Genomic DNA, 15,083 nt, shown 5'->3' with positions numbered 1-15,083 from the left:
TCAGCGCGGATTTGAAAGAAGTGTGGGCATGACGTCGATCCGCTCATCCCTCGCGACTCTCCCGCCGGGCCAGTTTTGCTCCCTTGAGGGCGGGGGGACTAGGCGAAATTGAATCACGCTCTTGATTTAGAGATATTTTGAGAGGGCTTCTTACTTCCCACAGCTACTCTACTTTAACTGATCAATGGATCTACTGGTATTAATTTCGGATAAACTCGCGATGGAATACGAAGATCCCCCGGAATAGAACGGATCATGCCAAGATCTAACGAGATCCAACGATCGGGGCTAGTATGGCAGTAATCTAAATAGCCAGTATGAGAGAAAGAAATTTTATGCGCCTTGATGTCCTACCTAGCTATACTCAGTGGTATCCTGAATTATTGGGATCAGGCAAATATTTAAGGGTGTAGAGGTAGAATAGCTTCACGCGTGAATGACTTTGGGGTCTAGGCCCTCTATATTTGGTTCACTTTCTTCAAACTACATGGAATTCTTCATCTCTCTCAAAGCTGCCATAACATCGACCGGGTTGGTCTTTCCGGTGACTTTTTGGATCTCCGGATCCTGCATTTGAGGTTAGCATATCGATATACCTAGTAAAGAATGAGGGGATTGCTTACATTCACACGCATGAACACATTGTGAAGCTATATCTCGGGGTCAATATCAATAAAATTCACAAGTGTGTCATGCTACATACCTTTTCGTCACCGATGGTGAATTTGCCTTGTGTTTGCTGGTTTGCCTCGGCAAATGCCTGGAGTTTCAGGATCGGCTCAGACTGAGACACATGAACGCAGAACTTGACATTCGCCTTGGTGTACTCATGACCGGGCTAGAGATAATTAGTAAGATATTCCACAGGCAAGCCTAGATTATGAACATACGTAGACCTTGGTGTCATCAGGCAGGGATGCTAGCGTCTCGTTCAACGCCTTGTGCATCTCCTCGGCATTTCCTTCAAAGAAACGACCGCAGCCTAAGCAAGTTAGTTTCAAGCAGTACAAATCCATGCGTCATTAGGATAGTTCAGCGGGAAGCATACCTCCGATGAAAAGGGTGTCACCGGTGAAGACAACACGCTGGTCCCCATCCTGCATGAAATAACAGATGCTATCTTGTGTGTGGCACGGGGTGTGCAGTGCCTTCACTGTAATCCGTTCTCCGATCTTAAATGTCTCTCCGTGGGCTGGGGACTGTGTGACAGACTGGCAGTTCTTACCACCAATGACAGGCAGCTTGCCGAATTGGCTCAGCTAAACGGTGTTAGTCGGAAGAACGTGTAGATGAAGCGCGAACATCTTACCATGTCATCATTACCTCCGGCATGATCCCAGTGGCTAAATGATCAGTCAGTCTGCGGCACTTCCACTCAAAATTGATAAAGCCAAAACCATACTGGTGTGTGTTGACAATGGCGGTTAGATCAATCTTTCCAGAGTCGATTTGAGACTTCAGTTCTGGAGCCACCCTATCGCAGATCATGGTTAGGTCCTCATATGAATATTTTGAGGAGAGAAGGGGGCTCACTCAGGAGGATTGGCAGGATCAATGATGACGGAATGCTTTGTAGGCTCATCTGTCACCAGGTAGGCATAGTTGTTGCCCTTCCCCGTCCCTAGATGGAAAATAATAGTAAGCTATCGGCAATTGCTAGCCGCGTAGCTACATGTAATGCGTGTCAAACAACGAACGTACACATAGGAATCGACTGGATATGCATGTTTCTGGCTGATTGAAAGCGATATGAACGGAATTTTAGGAATCGTGTAGCTCTTGCGAAACTCATTACCAACGGGAAGTGCGGGGGAAGCTCTTGAATTGAATATGATCGCGCTCGCTCAAGCTAAACAGCGGATTACACAGCAACGTCATACGGACCGACTTTGTCCCGAGGCCCGTCGGACTACCTTAGTAATTACACGCGATCTAATTGGTCTACTTTAACCGTGCATATTGTACACTGTACTGTAGAAAATCGAGCAGATGATAATTGGCGGAGAAATGCTCAAGTTTTTTTTGTCCTTTGCTGCCTGCAGCAAGGTGGTAATAATGGTCAATTACATTAAATAACCCTAGTTGATTGAAGATATCCCCAAAGGCCGACTGTCCCACTTTTGAAGGGGTTCCCATCCATGCCCGCCGAGCTCCGACGTTATGTTAGCCTCAACATGCATGGAGCTCTTCAACGATGCTCTCTTCTTAGAAGAGTTGCCAATTGTGATTGGAGCCGCTTTGGTAACCTTGCCCTTCTTCTCCAGCTCCTTACTAAGCGTCTGGGTCCAGTGGCTTGAGCATTCTTCACAGGCACTCAAAACATAACCGCGCGGGAAAGAGGGTCGATGGGTTCCCCAAGTAGACGAGGTCGATATATGGCTTAACCATGAGTAAAGTGCCTCTGCGTATGCATTCTGCGGTGATTCACTTGCGGGGTCGAAAGCCAGTCTGTTTACCAGCTCTTCGGCAAAATGAGTCAAGAAAGAAGAACTGCTCTCAGTGATTTTCAAAAGGACGGGATCCCAATGCTTAAAAGCCTTACTTAAGGGCTCTCCGAGTCTATGGGTGTTGTTAGTATATATTCCGATGTGGCATTCGATCCACTAAGCGCGATCTTGGGCGCAAAACTCACTGTCGTTCGGAATCAATCAACACAGACTCCTCCAAGAAAAAAGCAGGAAGCAATTTCACTCCTTCATCCGACGCAGCGCATATCGAAACGAGTTGTGTTGCAAGTGCATCATCCTCATCCCGCTTCCGCTTCTTTTGCGATTGCTCTGGTCCAGTTGAATGTTTCCGTAGGATATCGCCAAGGGCAGACCTGATGGAAGCAATGTCACTGCGTTCAGTCGTTGGCACATCACCCAGCTCGTCGATTCCAGCCCAGTAGTTGTCCCAAAGCCATTCGAGGGACCGCTGCGAAGCCTTACGCAGCACAACTAGTGATGGAGGTTCACGGTGAGTTGCCTCATGGCGTAATTCCACAAATGAGGCAGGCAAGCCCAGGTCAACAGCACGTTGAAACATGGTCTTGCGCGGGCCCTGGATTTTTGAGTCCACAAGGCCGGTCACGAATCTGGGGCACTATTAGTATATGGCGACTGAATAAGGCAAATAAGTGATTTCGAGGTAGCATACCGGCAAAAGGCCGCCGAATAAGTGGCCCTAATAGAGAAAATCGAGTTGTGCTGGGCATCGTCGTGAAGAATCGCGTCTGTTAGCAGCGCAGTTGCTTCAACATGGTGCGGAACATTGCCACGCAGCTTCCATGCTTCAACCTAAATGAAATAGTCAGCACAGAGCAAAAAAAAACTACTCAGGTGTTAATTCACATACCGTGGCACAGGCGTGCGAGCGCAAGTCTGGGCCTTCATATGAAGCTGACGGGTAGAACTCGTTTCGCACTGCAAGTAATTGTGACTGATCTTTCCAAGCAGTGAAAATAACTTTGGCCATTTTGACGAGCTAGTGAATTCACCGGTTGAATTCCCACTGAATTTTTGGCGAGCTCGATATCCGATTGGAGATATCTTTTCTCGGATGAAATATTTTTCGGATGGAAGTTGTTCCTTCGGGAATGTTTTACCGAGCCGGTCCTGACCTGTCGGCCACAGCCACAGCCCTGGAGCGACTTCGGTTTGGATTTCATTACTACCTACCCCAGACAGAATTTCTTTACTCTGGAAAGCTGCCGCATGCATTGCACAGTGCATTACGCCTTTATGGAGGCCCCGGGCTGTCTTTTAAATCGGACCAGCTATGAGAATACCTGTCTAATTGCAAGCTCGGTCATTTCCGCCGCATTTCTGCAGGTGTGTATCTAGATAGCACTGGTGGAACTCCGTACAAGTGTCATAATATCTTTTGTTCTAAATACCGGTGACACTGCAGTCCCTCCGATCGATTCAAATTGATGAATGAGAAAATAAAATGACGGTGAATTCTGCAAAACTCGGATTGGAAGGCTTGCGATCAGAGCCGCTTCTAAGTGAGACTATTTTGCCGAACGGAGCTAGCCTGCGACCAATCAGCGATCCGATCGGCTGAGCTCCCCAAAAAAAGAGTATTACTGCATGGTTACACTAAATGTCTCCACATGAATATACAAAGGTGATATTAGGTGAGGTAATTTGATTGTATTTGTGAGACTAGCTTCTCGCTAAGGTCTCAAAAAGCAACGTGGTTAAGCCACGGCTCGATAGCTATGCTATTCCCAGGGTATCCAACCATGCATTCTAACTCCGTCAATCCGAGCAAAAGAAAATCAAATAAAACTCCTCGCTATGCCGCTGTCGTACCACGCAATCAAACAAAATAGTGGAAAGGAAATGCAGGATTAAAAAAAAGAAAATCTGATGAAAGAACGGCCTTTAAATCCATCCACCATACCCGTAGCTCATGCAAGACTGGTTCAAATTCGCAAATGGCTGGGCGATGGGGATTGGCTGCTGATCCAGATCATCGTGATCGAAGAAAAATGATTTGTGGAGTAGATTCAAGCCGGATTTAGATGGTTGCTTGGGAATCGTCGTCTGTGGTTGTTGTGACTGGATCATGATCGCAGGCTGCTCGATTGGGATTTGCTGAACCGACTGGAAGCCGTTTCCTTCATTCATGTCCTGAACACTCTCGTCGTTCTCGTCATCGGATGGTGAAAACGTTTCCTCAAGTTTGAGGCCCTTGCCCAGTGATCCCGTTTGAGTTTGGGTCTGAGATCGATCGGGTTGGTTGTAGAGACCCATGCCAACTAGCTCCTCCTCGGCTTTGCCACCTTTCTTGGTTTGAGTTGATATCGGAACATCGTCGAGTTGTTGAATTGGCAAAAAGTCCGGTGTTGAAGGCCCACTGAGTTCGCCGGGTGACGGTACACTCGCGTAGCTCGGGCAAGCCGTTTCCGCAGGAGGAATGTTGGCCATGGAAAGCATATCCAGAGACCAGCCATCAGAAGTCGTTTGGGCCATATTCGAGAAATCGGCATTGGTTCCAGTGACATCCCACGCCATTTGCTCGACCTGCGAGCCAGGTATCGATAGTGCTGGAGTCGGTTGAGGCATGTGCATGGCCTCTTGCATTGGATCCGAATACACGGGGAGATAGCCAGGCGAATAGGCGGGGCCAGTTGACATCACATAGGGCATCACATTGTCGCTGCCATAGGTGGGGAAGGCGTTAACTTGATCTGGGACTCCACCCATACCGGCGTACATCTCCGAAGAGAGGTCAGGGACATATGACGAGTGCGAAAGGCCACGGGCCCTGTTTGAGGATGGATGCCAGCTGATCGGGCGAGAGTTCCGAGCCGCAGAGGCGAGTAAAGCAGCCTCCAAGGACGATTGATACTGAGTCGACATCCCTTGCATGGCGCTCTGGGCAACGGTTGTTCTCCTTCGGCTGACAGACGAGGGACTGTTGCCCGCACTACGAGGCTTCATGACCCTAGTGTGTCGAGGACGAGGGAAAACATGAGCCCAATCTTGCATGTTGGCGGGTTGGTTAGAGACATTTTGCGGGAACCATTGCGAGCCTGGCGAAGAGGCAGGTTGTTGATAGCAGTAGTTGGCCATGGAAGGAAATGTGTGAGTTGACTGAAGTAGCTGAGCGTCAATGATATGATGCTCAGGCTGTCCAGGAAGAGGGAGAACCAATGTAGTTATAATGAAGGTTTCGATGTTTGAGAAAGAAGGACGGGATGTTGGGGGAAGGTGAATATTGTCAGGCTGTTGTCCCTGCGAAGGAACAGCAGCACGGAGGGGATAGTCACAGTGTATGTATCCAGGATTGAAGGCGGGCGGCGCCAGGGCGAGCAGATTTGATTATTATAAAGGGAATCCAGGGAGGCTGCGATCTACCACCCGCCCCAGCTCCACGATCCCACCGCACATGCTAAGATGACACGACGTTGACACTAACAAAACGAGCCTAGTCCCAGAACCAAATAAAGGGCCGGGTCCATGATGAATCAAAGTTCCACCGTTTTGGGCAGGGACCCATAGGAAGGAAGGAATCTTCCGGAGGTACGGAGGTACAGGTACAAAATGCGCGGTGGAGATTTCCTATACGTCGCGCGCGTCTGCGTGGGGAAAAAGAAAGGGCAGAGTGAAGGTCAGAATCCAGTCACATCTCCACTGGTGGACCTTTTTACACGGACCCAGTCTGGGGCGACACAACTCCCGTTTTTTCTTTTTTTTTTTTTTTTTACTTTCTTTTTTTGGCTCATGATTTTTCTCATTTTCTTTTCTTTTTTTTTTACTTTCCAACCCAAGACTCAGGAACCTTGGCCCTCATTAACCGCCCATGGAATGCTGCTTGGCCCGCGATCCGTCCCGATCGGCAGTCAATACTTCCCTCCTCAGTCGCTTAGAGACTGATTTTTCTTTCCGTTTCATGGAGATGATCAGCCATGCAATAAGAGAATGTCAATACATACCGACGATGTGGTAGTGGTTGGCATTTCCTTTGTTCTCTTGGAACATGGCGCTCCCTAGTCCCAAATCAAAATCAAAATCCATCTGTATGGAGAACATGCATACATACATACTACTACAGTATTCAATACTGTATACCACACCTCCGTACATGCACCGGACTCCGTTACGCAAGGGTTACAATGTGATGAGCTCCATTCAAGATCGCCTCGCACATCCTTTCGTGTTCCTGCCGGGATATGGACAAGGGGGCCAAGTGGAGTCACCCTAATGTCGACGAGAGAACATGACGGAGTCATGTCTCGACCAGATGCTTGGTTATTCACGGAGCTTTTCCCAAGTAGTCTAGATTAGTACGCTAGAGTCAGGTCTTTCTCACTTGACGGAGGGGCAAAGCCACGTCCCAACTTTCCTGGTTGCTGACTGCTGCTGGCTTGGTGTAGTGGATTCTCTCCAATCACCACGGTGTCTCGCCAACTTCATCACAGCCCAGGTTATCTGACTTACTACTGTACATACTGTACGTACTTGGTTTCTTTTCTCCGCTGCATGCGCCCTCTTCCATCCGGAGTACATGATGCAGGAGATGCATCATCGCCACCGCGATCTTCACTATCTTTTCTTCCGATCCAGCCCACCCCTTCTCGGCTCTTGATTGGACCAATGAAACACCTGGAACTATGCTCCGTAGGCGGGCTGCATTTAGGATCACCATAGTCAAGTAATATACATAACATGTACAGCGCCGCGCCGTACGGCAGTCATTCTCAAGCGTCACCTGAGCTGCATGGGACACACATAATCTGCATTACCCGAGGAGGCGTTGTACGGGTTAGTGGACCTGTTTCATTAAAGTAAAAGAGTGGAAGTCGTACCGGCACCAATGTTCGCCCGTGTTCAACACTGGGCGGGAAGCTCGGCAATTCCAATGAACGTGGAGAGCGGTTGTTGAAGGTTTTTTGTCTATATTGTCTTTTTAATCTATTATTTTTGATTTATTTTTGAAGTTATCCTATTTGAGTCCACACCTATATTTTCAAGTCAGCCCCGGGTGGGGGGTCGAGTCCAGCTAAACCTTGTAATTACATAGCATATCGAGAGTTTCCGACCGTGTGGCCGGGGTCTATTCCTGTATTCCTGGGGGAACGGGGTGCACATAATATGACCAGGATCTGATTTGAATGTGATCAGTCCCCTGCGCCATGATTTTATTTTCTACAAAGTACGGAGTAGGAGTAGGAGTAGGAGTAGGAGTAGGAGATCATAGATAGTACTCCTCCGTACTCGGTACTGTAATTCCAGATCTCTCATTTCTGAATCCTGATTCCTGATTCATGGAACCAATGAATCCTAGTACCTGGACCCCGATAGGTGCCTTGAGAGCTAATTTCCTGTTGGGATGGTCACTAACGTGGCACTAGTCAACGGGGTCAGAATCAATAGATATTATGGCCCGCGTGGTCTGTGAGCAACTTGAACTTTTGAGAGCGAAAACCCCGACGAAAATATCGGTGGAAAAGCCTGAATAGGAAATGGAGTAGATAATTCGGACCGATCAGGAAATGGGCGGTAGAGCCACCATTCACAACGTGGCCGGGCGGATCTCATCGTGTTTAGCGCTGAACTGCCAAACCAGCCCTGTTCGGGCCCGCCGGGAACCGGTTTGCTTCTGTTTAGGGCTTTGTTTTATTGATTATTAGTCTTCTTCTTCTTCATTGGGGAGAGAGAGAGAGATTCGGGATTTCAGGTTAGTGCCTATTTAGCTCTCCGGGACTATGTATAATGGTTCTCCCAGAGTCTATAAATGTTCTTCAGGTGATCTCTCCTTTTAACGTTTATGTACAAGTATGTACCGAGTAGTACGGCTCCGTACACCACATTACATAGTTCACCCTAGATCTTTGTCCCTCCCTCTCTGCTTGTTTTACCCCTCTGGCTTAATTGACTCCACTTCCAACGCAAACGATGTCATGGGGGACAGGGATGCGGTGCTCAGGGGACCAATGCCAAATGCAAAACACCCACCGCAAGCGATCCAAGCCCGCCTCGGAACGCATTTGCAGAGCTCCACTTCCTGCACTGCAGGGGCCACATTTTGCAAAGTGAAAAATTGGAGAATGCGCCCACAGTCCAATTCCAGAAGCTCAGGGGCCAATTTTCCCCCTTGAGGTGGGCCCTGACACAATCCCAACTTGCCGATCTCTGGAGTATGCCGCCTTGAGCACACCGCAGCAGGTGGCCGTCAGCTTTCGCCGGCATCCTGTTAAGTGCCGAGGTGTGTATGGAGTTCGGAGTACGGAGTACGTGGTGCTAGGATATTGCGCCAGTGTCTGAGTACAGTACAAGCTACGGTAGCTAGGTACATAAAACTAGTAGTAGGGACAAAAGTGGACATGGGTCGGTATGTACGGAGTACATAGCATACCTACCTTGAAAAGAGCTTGATAGCCTTGCCCTGCCAGTGTCTCTGTACTTCGCACCCTGAATCAGGTTCGGGCTTCCAGTTCTAGGCCCTGGTGACACGAACGGTACTCTGTCTCAAGTATTCATACGCGATCAGAAGTACGTCGTCAACTCCGTGTTGCGGTGATTGTTTTGCATTTCTTTGATCCAGCCGGTCCAGGATCCGCGACCAACTATTCAAATGTGATGATCCATGATCCTACAGTAATATGTACTATCCATTGAAGGCCCGAGATTGAATGGCGGTCACTCTCCGAGACCCGATGCCAGATCGGGCTTTGATCAGCTCTTTGTCGCGAGCCTCTTTTTTGCCCTCCTATCCCCACTTCCCTCTCTGACCTGTGACGCGTGCTAGTTCCTGGGCGAACTCCATTCCACTCTCACGGGCGGAGCCGATCCAGCCTTCCTTCGTCTTCCAGACGTTCTATCTGGCCCTTCTGATTGCTCCGTCGATAGTGGGTTCTCCGTCCACTTTCCCCTCGTCTCCCCTCCCTCCCTTTTACGGCGTAGCCTCAGTCGGGAACAACTACGGGCAAATCAATTTGGCTTGGCTTAGTGGCATGTCATCAACTTCTTACGGTGTAGCACCGCCCTCGGGCAACCCAAGCATGGGGCCCTTGGTGATGATGTGCTCTTCAACGATACTATAAAACAAACCCCCCCAACGCGAGGCCTGTGAGGGGCAAAAATGCGCTCTATTTCCGCTTAGATTCCTTCTTTGTAATATCTGATCCCGGTCAGTTGGTATGGCTTAGCTTGGCCCCCCTTCTTGTTGCCCAGGTGGTTGCCCTGATGACTTGGACGATCCTCTATGGAGTACTCCGTACTCCGTAGGGGTATTAGAATCTGTAAAAGGTGTGTGGGTGTACTCCGTATTGGATCCATTATCCTCCGAGCGTTGTCCTCCCACCCCGCCGTCGTCTCCTAAATGGATAATGGACTCAACGGTATGCAGCTGGCCCGTTGTCTCGATGTGATTTGCACAGATTGGCTGAAACCGGGCCTGCCGTTCTCCGGTAGGCTGCAACACAGCGAGGCGGCTGTGCTTCAGAATCGAACCATTGCAGGAGTCTCGTCCTTGTCTGTGACAGGGCGCATTGCCTGAGACGTAGAAAGATCCCATACCACGCATATTGTATGTACGTCCACATGTATTCCGTCTGCTTCTCTGATAAGGAGCTTCAACGTTTCGTCATACACACCGCAGGGCGCCTATCCGTCGGGCAGACTCCGGCATGCAGCCCAGCTTTCTCAGTCAGGAGGTCCCCTAACGCCTGAGGCGCGACGCCACACAAAGGCCCAGGTGCAAGTGGGTCGAGGCCGATCAACATTTTTGGATCGGAGCCTAACTAGAGCAGATTCGAGAGTACGAGGCAGCGGTCAAAGACTTCTGTTAGTACCGGTATATCCGTAGGTATTTTCAGAAGTTATGGCGTACGAAGTATCCGTTCTCAATATTCCCGACTCGTTCCATCAGGATTGCTCCATACGTACTCCGTAGTGTATGTATGTTCAAGGGTGGATGTTCAAAGGATCCAACTGGGCAAGGGGGTTGGGCCAATAGATGGGTCGAATTTCCACTTTCAACCTTCTTGGCCCCCAATTTACTTGCTACAAACATACTAGTCCCGCCATTCACTCTAATAAAAAGTCAGTTTCTAATATTGAATCTGTGAACCCCCGGGTTTGGGGAGTGGTCCATGCACTCTCGAATGGGACCTGGCGGTATGCTTATCCTGCTCCAATTTCCAGTTCTCCTGGCTACAATAGGTCCAGCTGCAGGGGCCGATCCTGAACCCTCTCTGCGCCTCGTTCCTCGTTGGTACATTACTTGGTGGCACTCAGACATACCTCCTCCACTCCTAAGGGGCCGATCGGTGCAGCGGGCAAGGGTGAGTCCGCAGCGCTGCAGTGAGATGGCACACACATGCCCAGCCGCAAGGCATGGCGCCGATTATCGACCTGCGGGTGATGGGTGATGGACAAGTGATAGGAATTTGAGGCTTTCTCATGGTCTCCATCAGCAGCCCCTGGTACTGATAGGCTAACGGAGGGGGTCATCTCTGGCGGCATTGGGTCGGTGAGTGCCTCCATCCTGCTCACGCCATGATCCGTGATCCATGCCCATGTCCCATCTCGTCCTGCGCTGACGAGCGAGGCTGGAGGCTCGAGGCTTGGAACTCGAGTCAGCTGGCAAATTCGGATGCCTGGGTGTATTTCGTCTGCTGCTGACGAGCGTTGGATATATGCTTTGCCCCCCCCCCCCACCAAGCCATGCACCCGTCCCACTGGGGAACGGTGTACGTACGTCCGTGATCACTATTTTATCGAATCGACACCCCCCTCAACGCCTCCTAGGCTGTGCATCTTCCGTCTTGAGTGAGCATCCTCAGGGGTGCACTCCGTAACGACTCACAACTCCGTACATACTCCATGCATCCCGTGCACCTGGGCAATCACTCCTATACTTCATGATCGTACTCCGTACCCACCTAGTTAATCACTGTCAATCACGGCCGAGAGGGATCTGCATCTGCAACAATTCAAAGTGGAAACACATCCTCCCAAAGTCCTAACCCTCGACTCCACCGCGCATCCCTTCCCAAACTGCCCATCACAATGGGGACTCCCGTCTCGTTCCGTCGTGGAGGTGAAGGGACCCTCGTGCCATTTTCCCGCGATGTGCACAGTAACCCCAGTCGCATGGCTAGCGCAGAGGTTAGCGTGCCACAACTGGATCGCCTTATTGACTTTGGGCCCAGGGATGGAGTCCCTCAAGCCACTACCAGCAATTAGAAACGCTGGGTTCTCTCGTCTAAAAACTTCAAATCTCCCATTTTCTTCATTTGTGTAGATCGGGTGGAGTCCGTGGCCATATTATGGAGTCTATGCCTCGAGGCTAGAAAGACTGCTGTATCCATATCATCTCGCTCTAACTTTTCAGCCCGTCCTGCACCGTATGTTTCGGCTTTTTGCCTATCGATGGGGGACGGAGTACCATAGCCTTGTATGTCCTTAGTGGCTTTCTGGGTTCGTTACCGATTACCAGTGCGAGATTGGCTGCGTTAAGGGAAATAGTTGATTAACTGGTGCAGCTCTACCGGCCGATCGCTGGGTCATGTGCTCCCCACCGTTGGGCTCGTTCTTCCGATTTCTCCGTGGAGTTACGAGTGAGCAGACTTGCTATTTCCGGGTATTCAAGCGGCAAGTTTGCGAGGGGGGGTTCTACTAGTAATCTGGGACGTGAAGAATTTTTTTCTTCGGGCTCGTATTGGGGGAGGGGGTTAATTTTCCACTCCGGATACGGAGCACCGCATACTACAGTGGCGTTCCAAAGGTTTGAAACACCCTGAGCGACCGCCTTCCCCTACCGCCCACTATATTAGTACACCGCCCCCTATTCTACTACGCGACGTGCGTTGTATATAGCATATTATACACATTCCACGCGTTATATTGAGCTATTTGGGCCTTTAGAATGCCACCAATTCGTCATACTGCTCTGCAATTGGTGCAAAACCAATATGATACACCGTCACAGCATCCAAATGTAACACAACGCTCACGCCGGTGTCAATTAGCACCACATGAACGTGTTCGACTTGTTGAATTGAAAGCTATTGGATGGTCATATACTGAGATCCATGAACGCTATCCTTATATTCCAATTGGAACAATCAAAACTACAGTTGCTCGGGCGGAAAAACGAGGCCCAACTCAGGCTGCATTACCTCGTTCTGGTACACCAAAAAAGTTGGATGAAACAGATCGATTGAGGATACTTGAAGCAATATCAGAGAACCCACGAATTAAGTATGATGCTCTACTAGCTTTAGTCAACTTCAAATGCGGTCGAGCGACTATTTGGCGACTTCTCCAAGGTGAAAATAAACGGAAATGGCTTCAACTTCAACGACCTGAGTTAACCGACCAACAGGCTCGCCAGAGACTGGCTTGGGCACATCGAGTCCAAGATTATGACTCTGAAAAATGGAAAAAGATCTTCTGGTCAGATGAAACAACTATCGAAAGAGGAAAAGGAGGACGGCGAGAGTGGACTTTTACACCACGAAACCGCCAAATTGCGGAACGAGATGTTCAACAGGTCCCATGTCACAAAAGTGTTAAGCAAATGTTTTGGGCTGCCTTTTCAGGGACCGGTCGTCGATCCGGACTTATTCCACTCTTTGGAGATCCAGATTCTCCTAATGGAGGGGTGAACCGATTTGTTATCTTGGAATTATATCAGCGTGTGCTTCCAACTTTGCTAAGCGGAGTTGAAGGTGCTGTGTTTCAACAAGACAATGCTTCAGTTCATACTGCACATATTGTTCGTGATTGGATTGCTGATCAGGACTATGAGATTATGAAATGGCCTCCATATTCGCCTGATCTAAGTCCAATTGAGAATTTATGGTCGTTACTCAAGGCAAAGATATATGAATTGCACCCTGAGATTAGGGGCATGCCAAATAACGACGATACTCTACAGTTTATTATTGGGGTAGCACAGATAGCGTGGTCTATGATTGATATAGCGATACTAGAAAATTTGGCTATTACTATGCCACACCGTGTACAGCAAGTTATTGAAAATGATGGCTGGTATACTAGTTATTAGCAATTGTCAATACATGAGGTTTTTATTTTGTGCCGGTCGCGAGGTTTTAGTGCGGCAGAAAAAGCGGCAGAAAAATAGGGGGTGTTTCAAACTTTTGGAACGCCACTGTAAGTACCAACTTGAAGTTAACAGTCACGGTAAAGAGTAGTACTAGTATATAGTATTGCAATACTACGTACTATTTGCTTTGAGCAAAATAACAACCTCTGACAACGATGAATGCATTTCTGGACAACAAATACCCGCTGTTATCGATCACAATTCATGCCTAGCACCCTACGTCTTGATGTACATATGTCCAAGCCCAATAATGCAGCAAGACCAACAAGGACGCGGAGCCGGATATGACACGTATAATCTGCAAATTATCCGCCCGCCATGACTGCGATCAAGGATCTTATTTCAATAGACCTTTGCGTGTTTGCCTCATCTCGGCAGATGGGCAACCGCATCATTTTTGACTTTCTTTCAATCCTCGATTTGCAATCATCCCGGCAAATCATGTCGGGTACAGATCAACTGTAGCACAGCATTCGCATTAACAACATCACACATGCGATGAATCAGAGGATAATCTTGTATGCTCCCTCCAGATCTATCTTCATTATCCCTTACGTGGGTGATTCCGCCATGTCTGAGTGAAATTACAACAGAGAATGTATCTTCTCATCGGGCATTATTCTCCGGTGTTGCAGGAAACTTCAGCGCCATGGGCAACACAAATGCTGCAGCGTTACATGAATGACTAGTGTCTATTAGGCACAAGCAAATATTGGGGTTACAATGATAGAATATAGAGCAATAGTAAATTCAGGGAACTTGATCAGGAGGGATGATGCCTGAATTATTCAAGGTTTCAAGCAAGGCTTCTTCTAGGATCTTCAAGCTGCCTGGATGGCTTGGGAGAGTCTGAATATCAGGTTTATTCTGAATAGCAATGTATTGTTTTGGCCTAGCCAAATCTTTCATTGATTCATATGTCATGCTCGGGCGAGTAGTATATAGCCCAGTGGTACTAGTAAATCTCCCCTTGGGCAGTCAGTCATTGTACTACTACTACTAGTAGTAGTAGTAGCGTCAAACCTACTACCTAGGTACCAAATCCCACGACACAAGACAACCTGAGGATACTAGTATAAATCATAGACTAATAGTACTACTAGTATTAGATGCTACAACAAGAAGTTCTTTCTTTGCCAGCAAACCTTGGAATCTACTACCGCCCACTAGTACACACTTCTTGAAGCACTTTCGAATTTGCCATGCTTAATTTATCCTATTTCTACTACTACTTACTAGTACCTAGGTAGGTTTTAGTATTGACTGGGACCGCGCCGCATACTTGACGGAACAGCTGAAAATTTTATTTATCGCACTCTCTTGACCGTAGTTCGCTCTGTTGCTTCGACCTCCTGGCGCCGCGGATCCGTATGTTCTCTCTTATGTCTCTCGAGGAGAGCCAACTAACAATGCCGGAAACCAACGAGCAATAAGCGCTAGTTTGGATCTGAAAATCTCCATGGATATACTTATTAGTACCTAGTAGTATACCTTCAGGGCTACCTACCTAGGTA

The 15,083-nt window shown here is 48.6% G+C and overlaps 4 protein-coding genes across 4 annotated transcripts; 1 reads left to right on the top strand and 3 right to left on the bottom strand.

Annotated features, from left to right (window-relative positions):
• Positions 1 to 483: 483 nt before the first annotated feature.
• N7533_003005 (hydroxyacylglutathione hydrolase) lies at positions 484 to 1,726 on the bottom strand (the record flags this gene model as incomplete). The annotated part of the gene is made up of 9 exons (XM_057099655.1): positions 484 to 567; positions 624 to 650; positions 704 to 838; positions 891 to 982; positions 1,049 to 1,259; positions 1,310 to 1,343; positions 1,403 to 1,474; positions 1,534 to 1,621; positions 1,702 to 1,726. The coding sequence occupies 9 exons, from the start codon at positions 1,724 to 1,726 to the stop codon at positions 484 to 486; spliced, it is 768 nt and encodes a 255-aa protein (XP_056964791.1).
• Positions 1,727 to 2,078: 352 nt separating this feature from the next.
• On the bottom strand, positions 2,079 to 3,456 carry N7533_003004 (rRNA-processing protein LAS1; the record flags this gene model as incomplete). The annotated part of the gene is made up of 4 exons (XM_057099654.1): positions 2,079 to 2,559; positions 2,633 to 3,076; positions 3,139 to 3,278; positions 3,337 to 3,456. 4 exons carry the CDS (start codon positions 3,454 to 3,456, stop codon positions 2,079 to 2,081), a joined length of 1,185 nt encoding a protein of 394 aa, XP_056964790.1.
• Positions 3,457 to 4,370: 914 nt separating this feature from the next.
• N7533_003003 (uncharacterized protein) lies at positions 4,371 to 5,480 on the bottom strand (the record flags this gene model as incomplete). Its single annotated transcript, XM_057099653.1, has 1 exon — positions 4,371 to 5,480. The coding sequence occupies one exon, from the start codon at positions 5,478 to 5,480 to the stop codon at positions 4,371 to 4,373; it is 1,110 nt and encodes a 369-aa protein (XP_056964789.1).
• A 5,682-nt stretch (positions 5,481 to 11,162) lies between these two features.
• Positions 11,163 to 11,684, top strand: N7533_003002 (uncharacterized protein; the record flags this gene model as incomplete). Its single annotated transcript, XM_057099652.1, has 2 exons — positions 11,163 to 11,188; positions 11,438 to 11,684. The coding sequence occupies 2 exons, from the start codon at positions 11,163 to 11,165 to the stop codon at positions 11,682 to 11,684; spliced, it is 273 nt and encodes a 90-aa protein (XP_056964788.1).
• Positions 11,685 to 15,083: the final 3,399 nt, after the last annotated feature.

This window comes from Penicillium manginii (genome assembly GCF_028828005.1).
Source record: "Penicillium manginii strain IBT 31320 chromosome Unknown utg000002l:1.0-5564898.0:1.0-5567710.0, whole genome shotgun sequence".
Lineage (NCBI taxonomy): Eukaryota > Fungi > Ascomycota > Eurotiomycetes > Eurotiales > Aspergillaceae > Penicillium > Penicillium manginii.
Note: the sequence above shows the minus strand (reverse complement) of the source record. Positions and strands in the feature narration are given on the sequence as shown.